Below are 14,868 nucleotides of genomic sequence, written 5' to 3' on the forward strand. Positions count from 1 at the left end.
ACCTGCGCTGTGTTAAAATGGATTGGGCACATGTGGTGCAGACTATATTTTTAACCCTTCAGAGTATGATTCTTGTATTGTTACACCAAAACATGAAGACTCTAGGTATGTAAATGAATGTAGATGACTTCTACAAAACAAAATTGTTCTTACACAAACTGTTTGACTAGGAAAAGAAGAGATGCCCATTTTATATGTAATAGCAGCATCTATTTAGGACATGTTGCTGTAGTCTTGAAGTATCAATGAGTCAGTTACTCATGAAATATGGCATACAAACTGATTTTTCTCAATCTCCTTTGGCTAGCAGTAGCATCATGGTTATGAGGAAATGCTGAAGTGACTGATTTATGTGGGATTTCGTGTCTTAGTGATGCTAGTTTGAATAGGGGTTGATAGAAGTATGGATTTAATTGGATGTTAGTGTAACTCAAAGCACTACTGCCAATTTGGAAGGAAAATAATGCTTTTCAAGCAACCTGCGTTTATTTAGAATCAAAGACACCTATTTCTTGAAGGATCAGGGAAATTTTCCAGTTCATATGTGCAATGTACTTTGTGTGTAATTGCTTGTTTTTATTGCTTTAAATTCAGCCTCTTCCATGCCCTATAATCATTCACTAGTTCACTGTGATGTTTATACTGCTGCATGTTAGTTCCTGACTTTTCAGTGTTATGAGATGATTATGAAGCCTATCATCTGCTTTTTTTCTTCTAATGCACTCCTTTGTGATTGCTCTGCATGCATTCATGAGCAGTTAAAAGGTTGTTCTTTGAAGTTTGTTTTGTATCGCAGTTGTGGTCTGCTACTTCGTCATACTTGGTTCTGCAGAAGGGGATCTGGAGGAAAGTTGCTTTTAAAGTCCAATCTATAATTCCTGTCTTTTACTCCCCTCTTTCCTTCCTGCTCCCCCTCCAAAGTTGTTTCCTTATATGCTGGGTAAGGCAAAGGCTTCCTCTTCCTTCAGGCTCACATTGGTTTGAGTATCAGTTTTCAAGAAAACCATTCCACCCTGTGGAAAAAAAAAAAAACCAAAAACAAAAACCAAAAAACAACAACACCCCCCCCCCAAAACCCCCAAAACAAACAAACCCCCAAAACCCAACAACAACAAAAAAACCCAACACAAAACCACAAACACCCCCCCATGTTGCTCGTTTACATGTTGTTTGCAATTTTTCTATTAATATTTTATCAATGTTTCCTATTGATATTAGAAAAGCAGAGAATCCCAGAGACAAAAGTTAATTATAAGCTATCTTAAATATGCTAAGCACATTTTTATAAAGGAGGAAACTCTAAAGACGCTTGAAATAGTTTTTTAATATTTTTTTACCAGACAAAATTCTTCTCAGTCTAAAGATAGGATACGTAGGACTGCTATTTGCAGTTTAAATTTTTTTGAGAAAAGTTGCAGGAGAGTATTGGACGTATATTATTGTAAAAGGGTATTGCTTCAGAAATAATTTTTCCAGGTTTGCACATGGAAAGTACATTTCAGAATATAACACTAACAAAAACATACTTCAGAATGCAATTTTTGTGCATCCGGAAAATAAAAAAACCTCTATTCCCCTATGCAAGTTCCATAATACATGAAGTACTACTGCAGTGTTCATCAGACACACAAATAATCAGGGCATTCAATGTCCATCAAGTTTTCTGACACCCTTTTTCAAAGTCAGGAGACGTAGCACCAAGCAGCATTGCAGCCTCTACTGAATGTCAGATTGTGCTCTCCTCCTGCTGAAATCTGAGTGGTATTCAGCTTTGTTAATCTTGAACTTAAAGGTTTTAAAGGATACAGCAGCTGTGTTCAATGTTTAATGATGCTTAGTGCTAACTTGCAGTAAACTTGGTTCTGTGAATTTAAAACCTTTTAAAGTTTGCATTTTAAATTGAAATTATGCTTAGGGAATTTGACTTAAAAAAAAAAAAAAGACACAACCTTAAAGTCTTGTGGGTTTGTTTTTTTTTTTTGCTCTAGACGGAGTGTGATTGAAGCTGTTTATAACAGACTGAACCCCTACAGGAATGATGATACTGTAAGTATCCTTTCTCTTACATTATCTTTCCCCCCACCCCAATTATTTTAGCTGTTTTGTAAAGAAACATATTGCTAGTTCTTGTTAAAAGACAGTTTCCCCCAAAGAAGCAGTAGCAATGTTGTGCTCTTTGGACTATGTTTTGTAATTGTTTTCTGCTGCCTTCTGCTGATCATAGTCTCAAAACTCCAGTATGGTTGATTAATTTGTCCCATGGAATTTCATTATTTGAATCCTGCCTGGTTTTCCAAATTCTTTCCTGCCCAGTGGTGCAGTGGAGTCATGTATTTTTTTTTTCCCTTTTATGGGAGACATTTTTCCCCAGATATCAAGAAGGCTATACTTGTAGGATAAACAGATTTCTAACTGTCAGCTTTAAGGATATATTAACTTTACAAATGGACTGCATAAGTACTTTTATTCTTAAGCGTAGAGCATCTTACAGCAAGCATACAGTTTAGGTTCTTATATGTCAGTGATCAGTGACATGAAGCCACTGTCAGCAGGGAAAACCACCGCAAAACTCTAAAATATGAACACTGATCCCAGTTGCAGTTAGATCACTGGAAACAATGTTCTGTCACTGGAAGTGCTGTACTTCATAAAGTAGTTAAATTGGTCCTTTACCTATCAGCAAAAATTACTTACATGCTTAGATGTGACATAAGTGAAATGCATCCAGACTTAAAGAATTGTGTATTGGCTTCACAACTGAGTGCTAGTTTATTTGGCAGTTCTCATATCTTTAGCATAAAAATTCCTAAACAGTGGCTGAAAGAGGGTGCTTTACCTACAAAATACATTCTATAGTATGTTACTCTTCTACAAATGTACAGTACACAAACTTCTTTGTTTTGCGATGATGTTGGCAACTTGGATACAGAAATCTGCATACTGAATAGTTGGCACGCAGCTCACTATTTTACTCACTACTGCTTTTATTCTTCATCCTTGCACTTGAAACAAACACAGCCATTTTGGTCTTTCATATAATTGCTCTCCTTTGCTACTTTTGGTCTTGAAGAAAAAACTGGAGGTGGTACTTTTGCAAAGGGTAATTTTAGTGATTTGTGGTTTTTTGTGTGTTTTTTTTTTTTTACTACACCTCCGTGCCAACTGTTCTTCTGTATGGTTTGTAATGAATTCTGTGTGCAAGTTTGAATGAAGGGTGCAGAACTTTAGTGCTAAGAAATTGTCGTATGTGGCATTGCTGGAGACTTAGCCTCTTTTCTCTTGCAGGAATCAGTAAGGCAGTGCTTTTAAGGAGGAGTAATATTTCTCCCTCCTGCAGTCCTAGTAATGAGAGAAGTGTAGCTGTGGAAGCACCAGCATAAACTGTTGTTAAAGCCCATCATGGCCCTTAATTACTTAGGGGGAGGTAGCAGGCACGCTGAAACAACCAAAGATTGCTGTACAGAAGCAGTTTGCTCTGATGCCTGTGCTACTGATTTAGCTGTTGCTTCAGCTACCGAGCTGTGGTCCCCCTTCTTAGTCGTGGTGTTAACCTGTGTACCCAACTGATGAGGAGTTAGAGAAAGCTGAATATAGAACAATCTAAGCAAGGGAAATGGAAACAGACATGACATAAAGGCAAATGGGTTAAAAACATGTACTAGAATTAAATATTCGATTTGTACTAGGATTTTTTTTACCTGATAGCAGGAATCAGTTAAACATTATTCAGGGGTGTGGTAGTTACACAAAATCCACTGTTGCCTGTGGGCCTAAATGGACCAAATTTTAGGGATACTCAGGTATTGGATGCATGGTTTAACGCCATGTTGTGTGGCCACATAGTTATGATTTAGAGCATGGCATGTCTCTGCTTCCAATTTTTTTCTTATATACATTTTTTTCTCTTTGTGGTTTTATTACCACCCTAAGTTAGGGTTTCCTGCAGTTGCCCAAACTACACTTTTCTAACCTTAAATTACAAGTGTTAAAATTGATCTGAATTATAACAGGGTGTCAGTTGATGACTGTCTTCCTATGAAGTGAGGGAGGGCTGAAATCACAAAAGATGGTAATGATAGCAACAAATGGCATGAGGCACATCCTGCTCTTTTAATGCACCTGTGTAGTAAGTGTATCCATTTTGTATTTCTTCTGACTACTCAGAATGGTTTTGAATAATGTTCCTAGGATATTATTTTGAGGATTGATAAGGCTATTATAAAACACTTGGTCAGATTTTGAAATGTCTTGGTACTAATACTTCATTAATTAAGCATATGTGGATTTTAGATACTTCTTAAATGCTATTTCTGAAAGGGGAGAGAAAACAGACTTCTAAAATGATTTAAGTCTTTACCCTTTTCAGTCTGGATTATCCAGAAACTGCTGTAACTGTGGGCACTCCAGACTTTAAAGGGTTCCTTCTTTTTTCTTTAAGGATTCTGCCTCAACTGATGATATGTGGTAAAACTGCTCATCTAGCTGTGGAGTTCACGTTTCATCCTTCAAATGAAAGTGCAGCCCAACCTCAGTGACCCTTCTTAACATCCATCCTCATCCTTAATTAAAGAAGGGAATATGATGTGTTGGTGAGACTGACTACAGCAGTATGACATCTAGCCCAGGAACTGATCTTTTTTGTAAAACAGACTTCTGTAAACATGATTTCAAACCATAATTCATGTTGTAAATCAGACTCCAGCAATTTATGTTGTATGATTTTGTTTTTGTAAAGTGCAATTGTCTTTGTACAAAATGCTCATATTTAATTATGAACTGCTTTAAATCACTATAAAGGTTAGAAGAAACGTTTGGCTTGTGTGATGCAACAATATATATCCCTTTAAATTCATGTTGTGGTTTTGGATTGCAAGGAGCAGCAGCCTAGCCAGCTAGGTGCTCAAGAGGTGCACAAAACTGTAAAGATAACTTTTTGTTTTATATGAAAGCTGAACTTGTGGGAAACTTACCAGAAATTACAGTGTGTGAATTTGCTTGGCAATGGAAAAATAATTAAGAGTAGTGCACATTCTTCAACAAACGTATATTGTTTTCTTGGACACACTCCTGCTCTCACATTGAGTTAAAGGGAGTTCTGATTTTGACTTCAGTGGGAGTTAAATCATGCCCTATTAATAGTATCGTGTTCATACACGTATGAACCTTGGGATTACAATGCCTTGATTCTTTGCACCTCTTTTTTCATTAACCCTTACCTGAAACTACTAATCACTGAGCACGAACAGGCAGCTTTCTACATACAGTAGGAGTCTGCAGCATTTTTACAATCCTGATTGGCTGGGTCTGCTGCTGTTCCAAGTAAAATACTTTGAATTCCATTTTATCAATAAAGCTTGATTTAACAAACAAGAAATTTATCCATAAATGTGTAATTCCTTTTTTCCTGCCTTTTAAAATGTTGGTGCCATTGTAAATGATATTTTACTTGTGGAAGAATATTTTTATTAATTGGTAGCCCATTTTTAAAATGGGAAGGATTTTGATTATTGCCCAAGACATAGCCATATGCTAGAGGATGATGTGGGATTAATCCGTTACCCTATTTTTTACAAGTGTGGGTTTTTTCAGGCTTTTTGGTGTTGTGGTTTTTTTTCTCCCCACTGAAGATGTGCATTGGTTTGAATTTGCCTACTGTTTGATAAAAATACATTTGTCAAAGCCTGACAATCTTTAACATTTTATGGTGTGTGTTTTTAATTGACCCACTTACTTAGAATGAGAGACTAGTGGTTAAACAGTACTTGTGATTTGAGATATAGCATGTTGACAATATTTAACTGTTCGTTGTTTAAAATTCTAATTTAAAATTTTATAAGATAATAAACTAATTTGATTTAAGCTTAGCTTTCTCCCATTGAGCATACAAAAATTAAGTTCAAGTCAGTCGTGTTTGCAAAACTGCTGTTTTGTGCACCTTGTATTGTCTTTTTGGTTGAGAATATTGTATTTAATATGTAGTTTACTCATTTAGTAGGCAGATTCCCCAAAAGGAAAATCAGTAAAACAAGTAGATTGTAACATTTACTGCAGTTAAACAGAATCAAAACTTGGTGTATAATTACTTTTTGATAGGAAAATGTAGTACAATGCATTTTGCTATATTTGTCTTTCCCTAACTTTGAAATATACATATTTGTATATATAGCCTTAAAACTAATGCAGAGTTAGGGAACACTGGACAGTGAAAAAGTAACTTATAGTGTCTTGGAACTAAGTATAGTATATACCAGCAAACTTTTCTTTTATCCCTCTTGTCTATGTGGGGTGCTTAAACGTAACTTCATTGTATTCAGTTTGTAATCTGTTCAAGCATGAATGAAGAAAACATAAGCACTATTTGTATTTATAAATTTATAGCAATTTTTGCTTTAAGAACCAGTTCCTTACCTACCTATGAATAAATGCTTAAAATGTCTAATTTTGTTGTAGAGTGCAAAACTATAATAATGTTAAGTTATAGCTTCACAGGCACCTAATTAACAAGCATATTTAATAATACATGGCGTATTAGTGCAAAAAGCTAAACCTAATTTAGGACTAGGCAGATAAAGTTCTGTCCTTTTTCATAGAGACTAAAGTTTAGTTTTGGAAACTGCAAAACGTTGAACTGGACTGTGGAACCTTTGAGTTTTTAAACTTTAAAAATCGGAAGCAAAACTGTGGTGTGAAAAGCCATACTTCAAACCATAATCACTTAAACTGTCTCAGTGACAAATGATACATTTGAAGCCTCTTCTTATGAGGTCTCCTAAAGGTTAGAAAGAACATAATTCTGCTATTGCTACAGGCGATGTAACTAGGTTTGAGGGTAGCGGAAGAAAGCCCGTTTCAGGCCTTTCTCTCTCCTGCCTATGTTCAGCGTTTTGATGAGGTCAGAGCACTGAATCTATTATGTATGCATAAACACTGCCATTTTAGATACAGATTTTGATTACAAAATATGCGAACTAAGTATATAAAGCATCCTAGAACAGAGGCAAGCTCTACTTTTCACCGCTCTGAAAAGGAAAAGGCACTTTTGCACCTTTGTGCATCTCCTTCTTGCACCAGAAACTTTTTTTTAAATGCTAAAAAAACATTAGCACCTCAGGGGCAAGGCAGCAATTTTTTTTTTTTTTTAAAGTATTGTGTGCTATTTATTTCCCTCTTGGAAAAAGATTCCTGTGTGACAAAAATGAAAATTGTGTGATGTTAAAAGATGTATTTTTAAATACATGTTCAAATAGGATGGTCCCAATTTGCTTGTTTTTAAAAGGAAATTACATTTGTAAAGCTACTTTGCTTCGTATGCCATGCGACTTTGTTTTCCTTCTACGTTTGACAGCTTCACTGGCTTCAGTTTCTGTGAGTTTTGTTATAGTCAGATTAAATGTTTCACTGATCATTCTGGGAGAATACCTGTACTGCTTTATAGACAAGTGTTTCAAATAATTCTCACTAATTCAGCATTGAAATATGTTCAAGACAGAGGCTTCTAAAATGTGTTTTAAAACCAATGTTGGGTTAACTAAATGCAATTACATTAAGTAGGGTCCCGTTGTATCAATGGAGTCCCCGGTACACGTGGTAGGGCAGAAATCTGGGGGTCCTGTGCAAGTTGTGAAGCCAGGGCCTTTCAGCTGGCTTGCTCTTACCTAGCCAGGAAGCAGCCCCACAAAGACCTTGATGTGTGGCCATCATTCATTTTAATCTTCCAGCAAAAGTCAGAATCGGAGAGAGAAATTTCATCTGCTTGTCATTAAACTACGCTGAGTTGCAGTAATCCTAGGTTGTGTCATACTAGCAAGGTGCCTGATGAATATTAAGCAGCAGATGAGTAATGGTAGCACTTACCTTGATAGTTCCTGCAGGTGCCAAAGGTAATCATTTTAACATGTACTTACGATAAACTGACTTCAGTGTCCATTAAATTACTGCAAAGCTGGTACTGTCTCAGCTATATAGGTTAAACTCTGAGCCATTTTGCTCAGTTCAAGAATTGGAAACTTAAAAAGGTGATTTAACAAAATTTCACTTCAATTGATTCCCTGGTAAGAATCCCATCTTAATTTGATACACTGGGATAGGATAGACTTCCTATTGCATTTCATTTTTTAGTAATTTATGAACTAAGGATATGCTTTCATGATCAAATATCAAGACTAAACTATTGCTGTAAGTTTGCCCCTGCTGCCCTTTTTGTGCCAGCACTCATGCTTATGTGGCCGTGCAGTTAGGAGAAAGGAAAAAAAAATCTGTACGCTTCATCTGGGTAAGTTGATCATCCAGCTATGGGATGCTGGTACTAGGGCAAGATGCGGGCCGGGGAGACAGGACTGAGAGCAAGGGAATGGTTGCACCACCCCTTCTGCAACAGTTTGGGAAACTACACCCTAAACAGATAAATGATTGACCTCTGTAGGGAGTATCGGAAGCCTTTGCAGATCTTTCTCCACTCTATAATTAAGACAAACATTTTGGTAAACATTCTTCTTAAAACTGGAATCATGAGACTTTGGTTTTAATGTCATCTTGTGTATGAGTTACGTGCTGACAAACATATTTTCGCTTTCTCTAGACCTACGTTGCTCTGCTGTGGGATAGACAGCATGGCTGCCACAATTAAGTTAATGATAAGGTTGTTACAGTTTACCTTATTTCAATGTATATCAGGATTTCATGCTGAGATGTTCACCTTCATCTCTACCTGCATCTTCTTGAATTGCTTTTATGTGCAAATGACTTCGTATATTTAAATTTCTTGATATTTAAACTTGGCCATGTCTGAAGCGGACTAACCTTTAGTAAAATGTTACCCTTTTCCTCATCATTTGGCAAATACCGTATTTTAATACAAACCTGATGTACCTTGCCTAGGTTCAGAAACGGCAAAATTGTGTAGAGCTATAGGGCTGTACCTGACTTTTTTCTGTAGAAAATAGAATTGTTACTCTGTGCCAAGCTTTATGAGGTGTGAAAATAACATCTCCTAGATAACCAGTATAGCTCCTTGTTCCTACCGCTGCGTGTGTCTGAGATGATCATAACCTGAGTCTTCATATACCAATACAGGGTGTAAAGTCTCTGCTTGGCTGGATAGGGGGTTTTTAACTCTTTAAGTGGTAAAAAGAGGCTCCACATGTGGATTTCTAGGATGCTGTAGTGCATAATATGAATGGGATTCCTGCTGTAAGTTGTAAAAATGGAACAAAATTTAAAAGTAACAATCTGGGGCTAAGTACTTTTTTTGGCTGACCTGTCTGTGAAGAGGCTCTCTGTCAGAGAATCCAGTCTTTTGGTGAGCTCTTGCTAAGCTGTCTCTGGAGTGCTTGCACAGTCCGCAGGTCTCTGCGGACCCAGGTGTGCACCTTCTGAAGCACTCTGTAGCCTTATTTTGCTTAATAATGTGGCTTTATAAATGAGGGAGCAGTCACCTGGATCGTGGCATTTGTTCACAGAAGTTCAGGAAGCTGTAGGAAAACTAAAGCTTGTCGTTATTCTTATGGACCACTAAATGCTTTCAAGTAGAAAAAAAAATATAAAACATGCTAAAAGTTGAGTTTATCTCCCACTGAAAAAACTTGTTTCCAGAAAAAACTATAAATATTTCTACTATTTACTTAATATGTGGAAAAAAATGTCTGGAGCTTTAATCTCCTGATTGTGTTGGATTTGTTGACCTATAGTGACCTAGGCTCTCTGCATATTCCTTGCTTTATCTATTTTTTTATTTGATGTTCCTTTTGAGTAGCAGTAAATGAGATTCCCCCCCCCGCCCAGACAGTCTTCTAAAGTCTTTGCTTCCAAGCTAAGAGAACAGGAGTGATAACGGTCTCTTAGGAAAGGGTTGTGGGGGAGGCTTGCTTTAAATGCAGCAACAACAGCAAAACCCCCCTGCCTTTTGCAACCACAAAATTTGGGGAAGTGGGCTTAACTTTAAAAATGCCTTTTATAGAATTAATGAAATGGTTCTATACTGAAAGTGTCAAAATTTTCCGTAGAGGTGGGATGACAGGTCAGATCTCTAGACTATACATTGTTTTATGCCTAGCTGGATTTTTACCTTAACTTGTACTGATTCCTGCCCAAATGCTTTTTAAAATATCGCTAGACATCTACTTTTTTTTTCCCCTAAAAAAAGAGAAATAAAATCAATGGTCCTTACTACTATGTAACCAGCCATTTATTTGGAAGGGTGAGTGCTGTGTCAGATAGTAACATTCTCCTTTAAGAGCACTACATCTGCACTTCTCAGCTCACTCGGTAACATTGAGCTCGAACTGAAATTCATTTTTGCTTCCATTAACTGTATGGCTCTGAAGAGGTGGTGGGAGCATGGTTTTTTTACAGCTGAAGTAGACAGGGCTCTCCATACGTATTGTGAGTAAGCCTCCAGAGTTGAAGGAGGTACCATTGTTGTTTCTTTTGAGAAATATCTTTGAGAAGAAAAACGAGAAAACAGACTGGCAGGTCATAAAATATTGCATGCTTTTACTTCTGTCAATGCCTACAGACTGAGGTCCAGAGTTTAATTTCACTTGCATTACTGAATTCAACCCAGCCTGAGCAATGGCAATGCTGAGTAGCCGATTTCATTTTCACTGTTGGGTTTTCAGGCTGAAGCACAGTATTTTTGTTCAAACTACAGGGGAAAATTAAATTAAGATAGTCTTGGGAAAATCAGGCGCGTATTTAACTTTACATCCTGCTGATGTTGATGGAGCTTCACTCCCAGTATATAAAGTTTGCATGTGTATTGTTGGAGCCTTAACTGTCCCACTTTTCTTGGAATGAAAAAGAAATGTAACCTTTATTCAGTTTTGGTTTGGAAAAAGCTTTTTAAAGTCAAAGGGAAGAAAGTGGTAATGTTAAAGCAAAATGTTAGACTAATTGGAGATAACAATATCATAATTCTTTAAACATGTAAGTCAGCATTTTTTTCTTTTAAAACATCAGAAGGGCACAGTTTAAGAGGTTTGGCCTTTGATGTAGTGCTTTTAGCTGTAAAGAATAAATGAAAAGATGAAACCCAAAATGAATTACCCAGGATGGAAAAACAATGAGACCTTAAAATCTAGGAATAAATGTTCTGAATTTACATAGCATTATTTCTGTGTCCAGTGATGGACCTACTGAAAGGATCTTTTTTGGTGGTTTCACGGAAGCTTTTTATTCTTGCTGAGTGTTTGATGCTAGATTGGCAAGTCTGCTACAATTTGAAATTTCCAGACTCTTAAATTGGAAACTGGGCATTATACAACAGAGTCCCCAGTTTGTGAGGTGCTGCAGAACCTGCCAATACGTGTTCTGCGGCTTAATGCCGTGCAACCATTTGATGCTGGAAGTTGGGATTTCCTAGCATTCGTTTTATTGCTGATGGTGTGATTCACGATGACCTTGAGTACCAAGAGTTAAGTTGCATTTATTAACCAGATCTAACTCTTTGGTGCCAGGAATCTAGTTTTTGGAGTAAGTGCTGAATTATGCAAATGTTCGTGGCAAATCATGCCAGGTAGTTCACCACTCGGAAAACTAAACTACTAGTGATGAAGGGTTAATACGAGACAAAAGCCTAGATTCTCCTAACCAGGGAATGCTGGATATTTGAAAAGTGTGAGGTTTGATTTCCAGAACTGGCTGCTTTATAAATCTTTCAAAGCAGAGATTTTGGTTTCTAGCATCTGTCTTGTTACTAAGACCACGTACAAACATGCTGAATTAGAGAGTTTTCACCTGTCTTCTCACAGAATTGACTCCACGTCGTATCATAAGAGTCTCGTTTGTAGTGACATGCTGTGCCTGTCTTTTTAGAAAATTCATGACCTCTTTATATCTATTTTGTGGAAAGTGTAACTTTTTTCATTGATGACCTGTATAAATGTGTGTTACGAATGGGAGATTTAAGCTTGAAAAGCATGTTTGCAGATTACACAGCTTCATTATGGAATTTATAAATTTAACAGAGTAATATACAAAAGCATAACTATTTTCCTTAAGTAGAATGTATAACGATATATAATAAATTATTCTCCACGTAGTTCACCCACTATTTACAGTTTTACACAATTCAAACTGTGTGTTTACAGAAAGTTCAATAAATGTATATTTTGTACTATGTACAGATTCCTGGTCCCAAAGAAAATGTGTGAACTTAGTTTCTAACTTAACTTTTGAGATTGTACTTTTTTTTTCTCTTTTTTTTTTTTTTTTTATTTTGGAATCAGTTGAACAAACTGCATTATGCCTGTCAATGGTGGAGGCTTGCATTGGAGTAAATGGGAATTGGAAATATTTCTGATCTACAAAAGTGATTCCACTAAATAAAACAGGCAATTACATCGTGTTTGTGTATTTGAGTGGTATGCTATAAAGTGTTTTCGTATCTGTTTTATTGTCACTAATTTACAAACTTACCAGGCCTCCTTCAGTTTTCTGATTCAAGCTAGTTATACTAAAATGGAATATTGAGTGCTGATTTTGATCATTTTTAGTTACAGTAATAAAAATCCCCCTTTTCACTGTTTTCCCCTTTACATGTTGAAATTCCAAGATAGAGCAGTGTGCGCTTGGCTCCAGCCACGGTGTTCCGCAGAGGCCACCTGGTCTGGGGTTTTCAAGAGAGCTGGGGATTGATTAGGATGCCCAACTTTTGGAAAACCAAGTCACACAGGAGCAAAATATATTTGTATCTTTTGCCCCGATTCAGTACTGTAAAATACAGGATAGACTTTTCTAATATAATTTCTAAGCATTTAAGGATGCTAAAGGCTAAAATAAATCTTGACACTGGTTTTAGCCTGTATGATTTGGAGGGAAAATCCCTATGTGTTATTGGTTCCCTGGAAATCTTTATAGACAGAGAGCTGGTAGGATTCTGACATGGAATATACAAATTAAACTAGGGGAGCGGGCAAGAGGGTGTTCTGCTGTCACCCGGGACCTGGAGCAAACTTGTCTTTTCTAAAGATTCAGCCCCGTCCCTTTAAGGATAAAAAAAATCAGAACTACTGCATTGCCTAGCAAAATAAGGGAATCTTTTCTGTGGATTAAAAAACTGAAATTGCTATGATATGATTGACTGTTAGCCTTGGTTCACATTAATGGAGCAAACATGGGAGACAAAGTATATCCCTTTTGTTTTCCAGCTCAAAGTTTATAAAAGAATGTTTTATCCTGTCTAATTGGAAATTTACATTTTAGTGTGTTTTTTCTCAAAGCCAAAGAATACTATACCTCTGAATAGCATTATTGGTTAATTTTAATTTTTTTTTTTAATCTTGATGTGTAATAATAAATCTGAATGTCATCAGAGCTGTTTAGATAGGAAGGTTAAGCTAACTTAAGGTGTCCATTGTGGCTGAATTTGATCAGGCAACATTTACGTGGGCTAATTTAAAAGAGGTAGAACTCTGAAGCCCAGTTGAATCATTTAACTATTTCAATTTTAGATTTCAGCAATTTTTCAGAATATAAGAGTTTATTCTAATGTCATGTTCTGAAGGAGTGAAGGTGAATTTGGCAAAGAGTAGCAAGAAGAATTGTTTACAGTTACTGGTAGAAGTAACTAAGACAACTATCCCTGCAAATATGCATACACGAGAGTCTGTGGGAGTTGAGTGAACTTGGTGTATGGCTCTCATTTGTGAGCTTGCAGGACTGGAAGTTCATCAGTATAATGAGAATTCATATATTGATTAAATTAATTTGTATTTACCAATTTTAGTGCAAGCTTTCCAATGTTTTTACAGAAAGTGGGAGAGCTTAAAATTAGCTGCAACCTTTCAAAGATCCTACTTATGAGTGACAGCTGTGAGAGATTTATTTTCTTTTCCCAATTAGCAACTTTTTCTGGTGTTCATCCTCTAAGAAAATATTTGCTAGCCAGGTTTTTAATCCTATTAAACAGGACTGAAAACTTTGCTGTGACCTACCACTTAGGCTTGTCTTGAATGAAAAGTTTGTTGAATAGACATTTAAACCAGTGAGTTTATTTGTACAGTAGAGCAGATCTGAAGTAAATACAATTAGCTGTATGTGTTTTCTTGTCTTTACCTCTACTACTTAGTAGTAGCAGTGTCTGTGACACTGTCCAGTGTCCTGCTGATTCTCTTTAGGAAGCACCATCTTGCTGAAGCTGCATCATGCCTCTTCCCCTTTACTCTGACATAGTATGTCAGAGTTTGCTGCTCATTTGTGAATACCAAGTATAACTTGGTGAGAACAGTCACCTTTCTCTGAAACTTGAATCCTGTCCCATAAACTATAAGAAGGTACAGGATAAAACAGCTATGTATAATTTACTTCAACAGAATAATTCAAAGTATGTTACAAGCATGCAGAAAAAAAAAAAGGCATTTAAGGAAACAAGCTTTTCTGGTCTGTTTCTAAAATAACCTGTGGAGTCCCTAGACTAAGATCTAGACAGTAGGAATAGGGTATTTGGACATAGCTAGCCTCCAGGTCTTTTGTAGCTGTGCTTTTTTTTATTATTGCATTTCCTACTTACCCAAATTACTTTTTCCAAAAGGCCAGAAGCCTTTTGAAGTATTCCTTTAGAAGAGTCCTTTATTGCTTTTGTAGTGCTCACCCCTGGCATGTATGTAGTGGGAGTCTGTGATACAATCAACCTAAATCAGTCTTAATCCTAATATGTTTTACTTCATATTATAAGTATCCTGAAGTGTACACTTCAGAGTGGTTTTGGCCTTTTTTTACTGTTGTTGCACTGTTTTGTTTATCCAGGGGATTTTAATGCTTACCTTCAGCTATCTTAGAAGACTATATACAATTGGAATAAGAAAGTAAGTGAAGTCACCCTCCAGTTGGTTGTTGTGGACTCCCAGTAATGAACTGGAGACTGGCAGGATA

General features: G+C 36.6%; 1 protein-coding gene across 3 annotated transcripts in view; it reads left to right on the forward strand.

Annotated features, from left to right (window-relative positions):
- PPM1A (protein phosphatase, Mg2+/Mn2+ dependent 1A) overlaps nt 1–12,343 on the forward strand; it is a 35,935-nt gene extending 23,592 nt beyond the window's left edge. For all 3 annotated transcript variants that reach the window (XM_069783202.1, XM_069783200.1, XM_069783201.1), the window contains 2 exons: nt 1,989–2,046; nt 4,439–12,343. In XM_069783202.1, coding sequence (XP_069639303.1) covers nt 1,989–1,999 — 11 coding nt within the window. In that variant the 3' untranslated portion in view covers nt 2,000–2,046; nt 4,439–12,343. The remainder of the gene's footprint in view (nt 1–1,988; nt 2,047–4,438) is intronic.
- The last annotated feature ends 2,525 nt before the right edge of the window (nt 12,344–14,868 follow it).

This window comes from Haliaeetus albicilla, chromosome 5 (genome assembly GCF_947461875.1).
Source record: "Haliaeetus albicilla chromosome 5, bHalAlb1.1, whole genome shotgun sequence".
Lineage (NCBI taxonomy): Eukaryota > Metazoa > Chordata > Aves > Accipitriformes > Accipitridae > Haliaeetus > Haliaeetus albicilla.